General features: G+C 24.4%; 3 protein-coding genes across 3 annotated transcripts; all 3 read right to left on the reverse strand.

The window, feature by feature from the left end:
- Nucleotides 1-2411: 2411 nt before the first annotated feature.
- OCT59_026929 (uncharacterized protein) lies at nt 2412-5621 on the reverse strand (the record flags this gene model as incomplete). The annotated part of the gene is made up of 8 exons (XM_025308613.2): nt 2412-3272; nt 3341-3396; nt 3661-3811; nt 3876-4021; nt 4190-4343; nt 4412-4882; nt 4952-5413; nt 5478-5621. 8 exons carry the CDS (start codon nt 5619-5621, stop codon nt 2412-2414), a joined length of 2445 nt encoding a protein of 814 aa, XP_025177630.2.
- A 717-nt stretch (nt 5622-6338) lies between these two features.
- On the reverse strand, nt 6339-8887 carry OCT59_026930 (uncharacterized protein; the record flags this gene model as incomplete). Its single annotated transcript, XM_066136592.1, has 8 exons — nt 6339-6370; nt 6451-6484; nt 6561-7013; nt 7088-7561; nt 7627-7702; nt 7988-8109; nt 8183-8626; nt 8705-8887. 8 exons carry the CDS (start codon nt 8885-8887, stop codon nt 6339-6341), a joined length of 1818 nt encoding a protein of 605 aa, XP_065993065.1.
- A 2036-nt stretch (nt 8888-10923) lies between these two features.
- On the reverse strand, nt 10924-12979 carry OCT59_026931 (uncharacterized protein; the record flags this gene model as incomplete). Its single annotated transcript, XM_066136593.1, has 13 exons — nt 10924-11092; nt 11173-11276; nt 11351-11507; nt 11584-11618; nt 11699-11783; nt 11862-11941; nt 12014-12171; nt 12237-12284; nt 12361-12430; nt 12504-12532; nt 12616-12688; nt 12759-12776; nt 12872-12979. 13 exons carry the CDS (start codon nt 12977-12979, stop codon nt 10924-10926), a joined length of 1134 nt encoding a protein of 377 aa, XP_065993066.1.
- Nucleotides 12980-13195: the final 216 nt, after the last annotated feature.

Below are 13195 nucleotides of genomic sequence, written 5' to 3' on the forward strand. Positions count from 1 at the left end.
TTATGCGAAATTTTTTATATCCAATTAAAGAAATTACAGTTAGTACTAATATGGAGTAATGGATATAGGTGACTATATTGAACGTCTGAAATTTGTTAGAAATTCTTATATAGCGGATGCACTGATATTACTGTATTAACGCAACAATGATATCACGACCATGAAATTGTAAGTAAGAAATGAAGATCATTTGATAAAAGGAAAAAGATTAGTGTAGATGATATCATACCGCGAAAATTTTAAGATAGATGGATCAATAGTATTAAGAAGAAGTATGTTTACAATGTATAGAAATGTATAGAAAAAATGTGAGAACGGATGTTAAAATGGAAACACTTCTGTAAAGAAAATAATTTAATACTAAAGAAAAAAAACCGAAATGGTTCGAATATATAACCAAAGTAGTGACGAATGAAGGTGGTGACAGAACTCCAATTTGCGATTTTATTGGATGACGTCACTACGTCATGTGAGAGACAGGAAACTTACGTGATCGATCATTGTTTCAAATGCGTAGACATATATAGTCCTTCGATTCGCTCCGGATAATAATATAAATGAAATTGATACTTTATATAAATAAGAACAGAAAAGTATACGACACAGATAAACTGGGTATAAATTGGAAGAGGGATCATTAGAGTTTAAAAAGGTAGAATGGGAAATAAGAATGAAAGAAATTGATAGAGTAAAGACGATTTTGCATGGGATTATAATAGTTTTTTACTATTAAAACAAGGGGAATATAACGAAAATAAGGGATAAAAATATAATTATTAAAATGGAGAGTTTAGCCATTACCTTATTAGAAATTTTATTAAAGAAAAAGTGACTGAAAAAAATTGAATTATAATCATTATATAGAATTAAATTTTATACAAGAGTTCATAGTTAATAATGGAATAGAGTTCGTACGGAAGTATTTATAACGTAATAAACCATGTGAAGGGGAAGATAATCAGATAAGTAATGCTAAAGAGAGGACGACATCGACGATAACGACAGATAGATTAATATTAAGTGTCTTTAATATTGAATTGGAAAATTTTACGCTGAGATGGAAAAAGAATATTATCTTTGGAAACTATAGAAATCGAATGAAAAGTTTCTACACAGTAAATATGAGAGCGAAATTTTAATGAGTTCTTTATTAGAAGAGATTTTCCATCGTAATGAGCTACAAGAAACTGATTGGTTAAGAACATATAAGTTTTTAAAGAAAGGCATGTTTGGAAAGCCAAGGTTATAAATTTATAAATTTTGTTACAGTTTCTAACGTATGAGTTATTATTTGAAAGAGGTAATGTGGCGATTATTTTTGAGGATCATGTGAGAAATGAGTATCACGTTGAAGTCGTTGAATATTGGAATCATATTTGGACATGTGACGATTGTGACGATAATGACTGTAATGAAGAAGTAGTCTTATTGAAAACTCTAATGGAGATAGAAGAAGAATACTAGGTCAAGGACGCAGAAATGTATAAAATAGTGAGAACATTGTAAAAGATATATATGTATCTTTGACGGAGCAGTCAAAATATTTAATTTATCATCTAATATTACAAAGATTAGAGAACTAACACGTGTTTTATTCAATAACAACCTAAATAAAATAGTTAACATTAAAGAAGAAAAGAAATTACTATTAGATATGGGAACGAACTTATCTCAACATAAAAGAACTAATATTGATTAACAGATGCAATAAGGTGATCGCGTTAGGAAAAAGTCAAGGAATTACGAACAAAGATAAAAAAAGAAAAAAAATAAAGGACAGAAGGAGGATATCGGTCTTGAAGAAAATGGGTTACCGATACAAAAAAATTAAAAACAATGAAAAAAATATTAAAATCAAAGTCAAAAAGAAAAAGAATTGATACAAAAAATTGTTACAATTACGAATCGTCCATATAATGGAACGTGGGGTTGTACTAGTGTTGAAATATGATACAGCAACATTCCAGGAAATAACAATTTTTGCATTTACGAAATTTACGAAAGAAAAAAAGTATATTATGCTTTCCCTTCCACGTAATTTTGTAATAATGGCAAACTGTTAGCAACAATTTTTTTAATAATGAGGGTTATGCTAAACGAGTGAGCATTCATATCATATCATGTTGTTTATTTTGATAATTTCTTTAGCCTTTTATTATAGAAATTTAATTGTAATTATGCTTTGTAATTTATATATATTTAAAGCAAGCCACTCAAAGTAATTTGTTCAATTACAAACTGACTTTATTCAAGTAAAAAAAATTTACATGCTACTCTATAATCAGTGTTGAACAAAAATATAATATCAAAATTTTAAAAATTATTCATTAAAAATGATGAATAAATATAATAAACTTCGTTTTTAACATACTATATCAATAAAATTATAAATAAAAATGTTGATGAAAATCTTATTCTGATTGATTATAAAGGTTTATTCCGATTGCACACTCTAAACATTCACTATATTTTGGAAGTTCTTTTGTAAAAGAATTAAGTATTCGAGATGTATAAATAGCCTGGAGATGAGTATCTGGTTGATTATTTTTATATATTCCATCATTGTTTAATCTATATTCTTCTGCTTCTTTAAATTGATCTTCGTAATTTGAATAAAATAGACTAATCATTTTTTCCACCTCAGCAACATTGGGTCTATTAATTGGATTTAAATCCCAACACTTTTTCATTAAGTCAACATAACACTTAGGTGCTTCTGGCTTATTTATTTCAGGTCTAGTGCCATTACATATGTCTAATGCTAAAAACTCATCATGTGCACAATTTGCAAAAGGTTGTCTTTCAGTTGCTACAAAATACATAATCATTCCAAAACTAAATATATCTGCTGCTTTAGTATAAGGACCTCCTCTTAATACTTCAGGAGCTACATAAGGCATAACTCCATAAATTTTTGTTTCATCTACATTATCAACTTCTCCACATAATCCCATGTCAGAAATGTAATTTGAAGTAATCCAATAATAAGTATCCTTAAATAATATATTTCCTGTATGAAAATCACGATGAACCATATGCTTTTGATGTATCTCTTTAAGACCATTAATAATATTCTTTAATACTTTTAATTTATTTATCCATTCAAAATGCTTATAATTTTTCTTCATCCAATTGTTAAAATTTCCTCCTCTTGCATATTGTAGAACCATAACATAGGTTTTTGTATTAGGGTTCTGAGATATTCCATAAATTTTTAGAATTTCGCCAGAATTATTAATATTATTGAGGTCATTAATTGAATATGCTTTAACCTAAAGATAAAGAATCAATTATATTCAAAAGAATTATATTTAAGTACAAAAGTTAAAAATTCTTTTACCTCGTTAAAAAATTTATTAGAGAAGTTTTGTGAATTATTTAAACATTTTAAAGCCACTGTTTTATTAAAATCTCTTATATATTCCTTTTCATTCCAACATAATGGACCGTCCTTCCATCTTGCTGAATATACCTTAGCAAACCCACCTTTACCTATTTCTTTAATCTCATTGAACTGATCATAAGGTATCCATTCAAATATTATGTCTTTATAATCATTAATTTTTAATTGCATTTCTTGAATTAATTTATCAATTTGTTCATTATCACTGGTCCAGTTTGTAAAATTTTCTTTTAAATGATTTATTTGACATGATTTACACCATTTATACTTTGCATCTATGTATTTAATAGAACATTTATCACAAAAATATCTAAAATATTGATCATAACTAAAAACTATGATGTAGTCTTTTGTATTGCGATTATGAGTTATTCCATATATTTCAAATTCGTCATAGCATGATGTAATCTATTAAGAAGAATATTAATACTTTAGAAAATGTTTGAAATAAATTTCTAGAAAACTTACGTACCTCATTCAAAAATTCGTTTGTAATATTTTCTGAATTAAATAAGTATTTTAAAGCAACAGTTTTATCTGCTGTATTTCTTACATATTTCTTCTCATTCCAACGTAATGGACCATCCTTCCATCTTGCTGAATATGCTGTATTATTGCCTATTTTTTCAATATCACTAAACTGATAATATGGTATCCATTCAAATATTATGTCTTTATAATCATTAATTTTTAATTGCATTTCTCGTATTAAATTATCAATCTGCTCATTTTCACTGGTCCAGTTTGCGAAATTTTCTTTTAAATAATTTATTTGGCATAGTTTACACCATCTATACTTTGCACTTATGTATTTTCTAGCGCATTTATCACAAAAAATTCTAGAATATTGATCTTGATTAAGAATTAGGATGTAATCTTTTGTATTAGGATTTTGAGTTATTCCATATATTGTAAGAAGTTTGTCATAATATTCCATAATCTATACATTAACAAAAAGTATTAATAATATAGAAATACTTGAAATAAAATATATAAAAACTTATATACCTCCTTTAAAAGTTTACTAGTAATATGTTGCGAATTAACTAAACATTTTAAAGTAACTATTTTATTCAATGAATTTCTTGTATATGTATTATTGTAATAATAATATGACAATGGTCCATCCTTCCAACTTGCTAAATATACTGTATTGTTACTTGCTTCTTCAATTTCAATAAACTGATAATACGGTATCCACTCAAATATTGTATTCTTATAATTATTAATTTTTAATTGCATTTCTTGAATTAAATTATCAATTTGTTCATTTTCGCTGGTCCAATTTATGAAATTCTTTTTTAGCCACTTTATTTGACATAGTTTACACCATTTATACTCCATATTTACATATCTATTAGCACATTTATCACAAAAAATCTTAAGGTATTGATTTTCATCAAGGACTATAATGTAATCTTGTGTAATAGGATTTTGAGTTATTCCATATATTTTGAACTTGTCATAATATTCTACAATCTGTTAAAAAATTATTTATAATGTATATAAGAAGTATTTTTAAATCGAATTTATAGAAGAATTACATACCTCATTCAAAAGCTTATCAGTAATGTTTTGTGAATTGTTTAAATATTCTAAAATAACTACTTTATTTACTGAATTTCTTACATATTTCTTTTTATTCCAGTACAATGAACCTTCATTCCATTTTGCTGAATATACTAAATTATTTAATTCTTTAATATTATCAAACTGGCTATATGATATCCATTCAAATATTATATCTCTATGACTTTTAATTTTTAATTGCAGTTCTTGAATTAAGTCATCAATTTGTTTATTCTCACTGGTCCAGCTTGTAAAATTTTCTTCTAGCCAGCCTACTTGACATGGTTTGCACCATTTATATTCTGATTTTGTATAATACTCTTCACATTTTACACAGCAATTTTCCAAATATTGATCTTTATTAAATATTATAATGTAATTCATTGTATTAGGATTTTGAGATATACCATATATTTTAACTTTATCATAATATGTTATAATCTATTGAAAAAAAAATCAATACTTTAGAAAACATTTGAAATAGATTTCTAGAAAACTTGCATACCTCATTTAAAAATTCATTTGTAATATTTTCTGAATTAATTAAGTATTTTAAAATAACTGCCTGATTTGCTGAATTCCTTGTGTATTTTTCTTTATAGTAATTATATAATAATGGACCATCCTTCCATTTTGCTGAATACACCATATTGTCTAATTCTTCAATATTACTAAACTGATAGTAAGATATCCATTCAAATATTATATCTTTATAATCATTAACTTTTAATTGCATTTTTTGAATTAGTTTATCAATCTGTTTATTTTCACTGGTCCAGCTTGTGAAATATTTTTCAAAACAATTTATTTGACATGCTTTACACCATTTATACCATGACTTTGTGTAATATTTTCCACATTTTATACAGCAATTTCCTAAATACTGATTTTTATTAATTATTATAATATAATCTTTTGTATTAGGACTTTGAGATATACCATATATTTTAACTTTATCATAATATGCTATAATCTATTAAAATAATAAGTATCAATATACTATAATTAGTTGAAATTAACTTCATAAAAAAATTTACATACCACATTTAAAAATTCATTTGTAACATTTTGTGAATCAACTAAATATTTTAAAATAACTTCTTGATTTGCTAAATTTCTTGTATATTTATTTGCATAATAGACATATGATAATGGACCATCTTTCCATTTTGCTGAATACACTTTATTATTACCTACTTCTTTAATATCACTAAATTGGTTATATGGTATCCATTCAAATATTACATCTTTATAATCATTAACATTTGATTGCATTTTTTGGATTAATTTGTCAATTTGTTTATTTTTACTAGTCCAGTTTGTAAAATTTTCTCTTAACCAATTTATTTGACATGGTTTGCACAATTTATACTCTGATTTTGTGTAATACTTGTCGCACTTTATACAGCAATATTTTAAATATTGATCTTCATTAAATATTATAATGTAATCTTTTGTATTAGGATGCTGAGATATACCATATGTTTCAATTTCATTATAATATGTTATTATCTATTAAATAATAATATTATATTAATATTACAAAAAATATTTGAAAATAAATTTACAAAAAACTAATATATACTACCTTCAAAAATTCACTAGCAATATCTAGTGGATTGATTAAATATTTTAAAATAACTGCTTTATTTAAATCTTTATGCTTTTTTTCATTCCAATATAATAAACTATCTTTCCATTTTGCTGAATATATTTTATTGGTTAATTCAATAATATTATTAAACTGATTATATGGTATCCATTTAAATGTAATATCTTTATAATCATTTATTTCTAATTGTTTCTTTTGAATTAGGTTGTCAATTTTTTCATCTCCACTAGTCCAGTTCGTGAAATTTTCTTTTAGCCAGTTTATTTGACATGGTTTGCACCATTTATACTCTGATTTTGTGAAATATTTTTCGCATTTTATACAGTAATTTTTCAAATATTGATCTTTATTAAATATCATAATGTAATCTTTTGTTTTAGGATTTTGTGACATACCATATATTTTAGCTTTATCATAATAAGCCATAATCTATTAAAAATGTATCAATATATTATGTTGTACCGTAATGTACTTGAAATTAAATTCATAGAAAATTTACATACCTCATTTAGAAACTCATTAGTGATATTTTGTGAATTTACTAAATATTTTAATACAACTGCAATATTTGTTAAATTTCTTGTATATTCATTCTTATAATAGTTGTTATATGATAATAAACCATCTTTCCATATTGCTAAATATGTTGTATTGCTTAATACTTTAATATCATTAAATTGATTGTATGATATCCATTCAAATATTATATCTTTATGATTATTAATATTTAGTAACTGCATTTTTTGAATTAAACTATCAATTTGTTCATTCTTGCTGGTCCAGTTTGTGAAATTTTCTTTTAACCAATTAATTTTACATGGTTTACACCATTTATACTCTGATGTTGTGTAATACTTTCCACATTTTATACAGCAATTTTCCAAATATTGATCTTTATTAAATATCATAATGTAATCTTTAGTATTAGGACTTTGTGATATACCATATATTTTAACTTTATCATAATATGCTATAATCTATTGAAAAATTATTAACAATACAGAAAGTAGTAGAATTAAATTTATTAGAAAAACTTACATACCTCATTCAACAATTCATTAGTAATATTTTTCGAATTAACTAAATATTTTAAAATAATTGGCTTATTTGCTGAATTTCTTGCATATTCATTTTTATAAAAATAGTTACTATATGATAATGGGCCATCCCTCCATCTCGCTAAATATGCTATACTGCTTAATTCTTCAATATCATTAAACTGACAGTACGGTATCCATTCAAATATAATATCTCTATAATTACTAATTTTTAATTGCATTTTTCGAATTAGATTATCAATTTTTTCATTTTCACTGGTCCAATTTGTGAAATTTTCTTTTAACCAACTTATTTGACAATGTTTACAACATTTATATCGTTTGTTCCATGCATTTGTGTAATACTTTCCACAATTTACACAGCAATCTTCTAAATATTGATCTTTATTGAATACTATAATATAATCTTTTGTTTTAGGATTTTGAGATATGCCATATATTTTAAATTCACCATAAGTTGCCATAATCTATTGAAAAAAAATATTAATAATAGTAGAAATACTTGAATCAAAATATATAGAAATTTGTAATTTTGTATACCTTTTTCAGAAATTCATTCGTAATATTTTGTGAATTAACCAAATATTTTAAAATAACGGATTTATTTGCTGAATTTCTTGCATATTCTTCATTATAATAGTTATATGATAATGGACCATTCTCCCATTTCGCTGAATATACTATATTATCTAATCTTTCGATATCATTGAACTGGTAATATGGTATCCATTCAGATATTGCATCTTCATAATCATTAATACTTAATTGTATCTCTTGAATTAAATTGTCAATTTGTTCATTTTCACTGGTCCAGTTCATGAAATTTTCTTTTAACCAATTTATTTGACATGGTTTACACCAGTTATACTCTGAATTTGTATAATACTTTCCACATTTTATGCATTTTCCATAAAAGATTTCAAAATTTTTTAATATAAAAAACTCAAAATCATTGTAATAATCCTCTATTTGGTATTGTCTGAACTGTATAAAAGCACAAAATTATTATTATAATTACTGTATAGTAAAAAAAAAAAATTATTTAATTATAAAATTTCGTACCTTATTTAGACCTTTTAAAACTTCATTATATAAATACACTTTTAAAGCAACTATCCTATTTGATTTTTTTATAAGTTCCTTTATATTCCAATTTAATGGACTAAATTTCCATATTGTTGAATATACCGCATTGCTTATTTCTTTAATTCTATCAAATTGATTGCATGAGATCCATTCAAACATTATATCTATGTAACAATTAATTTTTAATTGTATTTCTTGAATTAGATTATCAATATCTTTATTTCCACTAGTCCAGCTTGTAATTTGACATGTTTCACACCATTTATATTTAATATTTATGTACATATTGCCGCATTTTACACACTTGTTTGTGTTATTTGTTAATAAGTTCTGCATTTTGATGTATAAATATTTTTTTATTTTCTCAAAAATTTTTATTCAACCTGCATTATCAGTTATCCAATATATATGTAATACACAAACATTAGAATAATTGCGCCATATGGGTAATACAAACGTGACTCTGCTACAAATAGTGCTGATCATATAAAACTGATAATACTGATATACCTATAGCCCGTTTAGTAACTTGTACTACTTGCACATATAACTCGGAGTAAAATACTCATTCTGACTTGAACCATTGGAAAATAAAAATTATTATTAGAAAAAATTTACCTATAACTGATAAAATATGTTTATATTTATAATTTATGAGAATTTTTCTATTAAAATTTGAAATTAGTTGGTTATGAGATGAATAATATCTAATTGATAAAAAAGTCCTATATAAAAAATAATTCTAGCATTAAAAATTGTTATTAATCATCATAATAAATTCATGTAGGTTTAAAAGGCCCATCACAACCTGATTATCTTTTATGTTGACTGATGAAATAAATAATATTGTTCCACAAAAATGATATGACTTTACCCGTTAGGTATTTTCCAAAATTCATTTATTATTTTAATTGCACTTATTTTTTGCAAAGTGAAATTTAAATAGCTTAAATTTAATTATAATAATAATAATGAGTCTTTTCACTAAAGTTAATTAACTAATAGTGCATAATAGCACACAATTTTCACAAATCGAATCCCAAAAATTCCAAAATTCCAATACTCATATCCGACAATTAAATATTCTCATGAATACAACAAGTTTTAAAAAATAATTTTTTAATTTTTTAATCATTATATTAGAATAAATAATTATCTTAAGTATGTAAAAATTACATTTTCATCTTAATATAAAGCGAAAAACTAAATTTTTTTTTAAATTAATAACATTAGTAATAATTCGTTTTATTTTACGAAGTGTTATCAAATATTAATAAAAATATTAATTTTTAAAATGAAAACATTAATTGTTTACGAAATATTTTAAAAATCTTTACATATTAATAAAAATATTTATTTCAACTTTTTGGAATTTTGCTACTCTTCATAAATCACGTTGCTAAAAAAATTATAATTATTATAATCATGCGGAATTGCGGAATATATATCAACAAAATATTACCAATCATATATTCCGTTAATTATGAGATTCTGATTTTATTCTAGCGGCTGATTCTCATAGTAGTGAAAATCAATTAATACGATTATAGACAAATAAGAAACAAAAAAAAGGAAGTTGTACTACGAATATGATCGTAGTGCTGAAATTTCTTAATAAACGGGTTTAATCCCGATTTCTACAAAATTAAAGTCGGTTGTTATTGTCATAAGCCATTTTTAACGAAATTTACATATCCGGATCGAACCACTAAATTCAAGTGGTCCGGTATGACAATTTAACGACTTTCTATTTTCCTCTATAATTTCGTATTAAATAAGAACCTCATAAATATTATATATCTAGAAGAACCGCTTATCACTTATTTGTTTTTATTAATACATGAATTAGTAATTAAGCAATTTAAGCATGTATTAATAAAATTTATCTTAACTTATTAAAATATTATGTATTTGTTAAGCGAAATCAAGTATAAATATTTATTCTTTAAAATATAACTATATAGATCATCGAGTACTTACAATCTTTTATTATATAAATTCATATATAAAATAAAAAAAAATCATTTTCTATTGACAAAAAAAAAATAAAAATATATTGAATAAAACGGTCAAAAATACTATTTTGTTTCATATTAAATTTGACAAATCGAGAAAAAAATAAAGAGGTCGTAGCAATATATTAAACTGTTTAATATACAAATATATAAATTATATTAATAATCTTGTTTCATTGATTAATATAAACTTCCATAGTTATATGCTTTCACAATAGGCGCAAATTTATTTGGTACTTGAATATTTTTTCCAATATATCTATCATATTGGTTAGCAAATTTATGAGGAAATGGAACTTCGTTTGGTTTAGAAACATCATCAAGTCTTTTCATTTGTTCAGGTGTCAATCTGAAAAAAATTAAATTTATATTAGAAACATTTTTTTTTTTTTAAAAAGAAAATTTTTTTTTTCAAATAATTATACTAACTTGAATTCAAGCGATCTAAGATTTTCTTCAAGCTGACTGACTGTTCTAGCACCAATTAGAGAACTTGTAATACCAGGTTTTTGTTGAACCCAATTCAAAGCAACCTACTTATTTAAGAAAAATATTTTTATTAATAAATTATATTTAAATATTTAGAGGATTGAATATAAATAATTACCTGAACTGGAGATCTATCAATTTCTTCTGAAATTGCAATAACTTCATCTAAAATTTTCCAATTTTTTTCAGATTTTGAATAAGCTCCGATTGCTTTATTACGAATGTTTAGTTTTGGATCAACTGTCGATTCTCTTGTATATTTTCCGGTAAGAAAACTATTAAAAGAAATAATTAATATAACGTTAATATTTTAACAATGAATACATCATATAATTAATAATTAATAATTACCCTTCAGCAATAGTACCCCATGGAATAACTCCAACCTAAATAATTTGATTTAATATCATTATTTAATTCAAGTACTAGTAGTATAAATGTAAAATATAAGTTTATAATACATTACATCAAGTTCAGCACAAGCAGGTTGTAAGTCAAATTCAAACGATCGATTCAATAAACTATAACGTGTTTGAAGTCCAATGAAAGGGCTAAAGTAGTTTATAAATATGAGTTAACTTAATAACTTTAGTTTTTATTAGGTTAAAGTAATTATTATAATTTCATACCTCCATCCACGTAATTCAGCAATAGTATTAGCTCGAGCGAGTGCCCAAGATGGAATATCGCTCACGGCAACATATAATGCCTATTTTTTTTTAATAATATTTAGAAAAAAAATTGTTCGAGTAAATATTATAAGAAAAATAAGTTTGCTTACTTTTCCACTTCGAATAACGTCATCTAATGATCTCATCATTTCTTCGATTGGAGTTCGATATTCAAACATATGAGCATATAAAATATCAACATAGTTCATATTTAATCGTTTCAAACTTTCATCTAAATTTTCCACAAGACTTTTTCGATGATTTCCCCCTATATGTTTAATTATCAATTAACATAAAATGTTTTAACTGTACTATTATAATTTACTAGCTCACCGAAATTCGGATTGAATTTCTGATCCTTTAACATAGCAGTTCTATTAGCTGTAAAAATAAATCTTGAAGGTTATTGAAAATTCCAAATTTGAATGATATTATAAAGATAATTCATGATCCATACTTGTATATTTTGTTGCAATTACGACATTGGATCGTTTATCAGAGACGTAATCTCCAAGGAAACGTTCACTCTAATCATTTATTAATAAATATTAATATTAAATTAAATAAAAAAAAAATAATAATTATAATATCAATACTTACTTCACCAAAATTGTAAATGTTGGAGGTATCTGAAAAATATACGTTATTATTAAATTATTCGAAAAATTATGAAATGACTTATTATTGACTACGTAAATTAATGAAAAATTACCAAAGAAATTTCCACCCCTTTCGTAATAAAGATCAAAAACTTTTTTCGATTTTTCTTTATCAGCGCCCACTCCCTATTTGTAAAGTGTTAATGAAATTCAGATATCATTTTTTTCATTTCTTAATATAGAGTATATAACTTACCCATTGTTCACCAAAAGTCTTCAATATACAGCATAATTATGTTAATATTAATAAAATGTTTTGTTATCAAAGATATTCATAATAATTTTGGTTAGATTGCAAAATTATCTTACCACAGTGCCAAGACATAATGGAGAAATTCTCAATCCAGAACGCCCCAACAAGACATATTCATCAAGAGCTTTAGTAGTTTTGACGGGAGAAGTATAATCTTGAGACATATTTTCAAAATAAAATATTTTTCAGAAAAATCTCTCGTATCGTAACGTATATTTATATACAAATGTTTTCTATCTATTGATTTAGCTAACCTGATTATGATTTATTACAAATCCACTTACTTTAATTAAGATAAATAAGTTTTTGCCCGCATTAGTTTTAAAAAATGAGCGAATCCAACAAAAATGAATAATACTTGCAGTGATTATCCCTTAGTA

Source organism: Rhizophagus irregularis, chromosome 7 (assembly GCF_026210795.1).
Source record: "Rhizophagus irregularis chromosome 7, complete sequence".
Lineage (NCBI taxonomy): Eukaryota > Fungi > Glomeromycota > Glomeromycetes > Glomerales > Glomeraceae > Rhizophagus > Rhizophagus irregularis.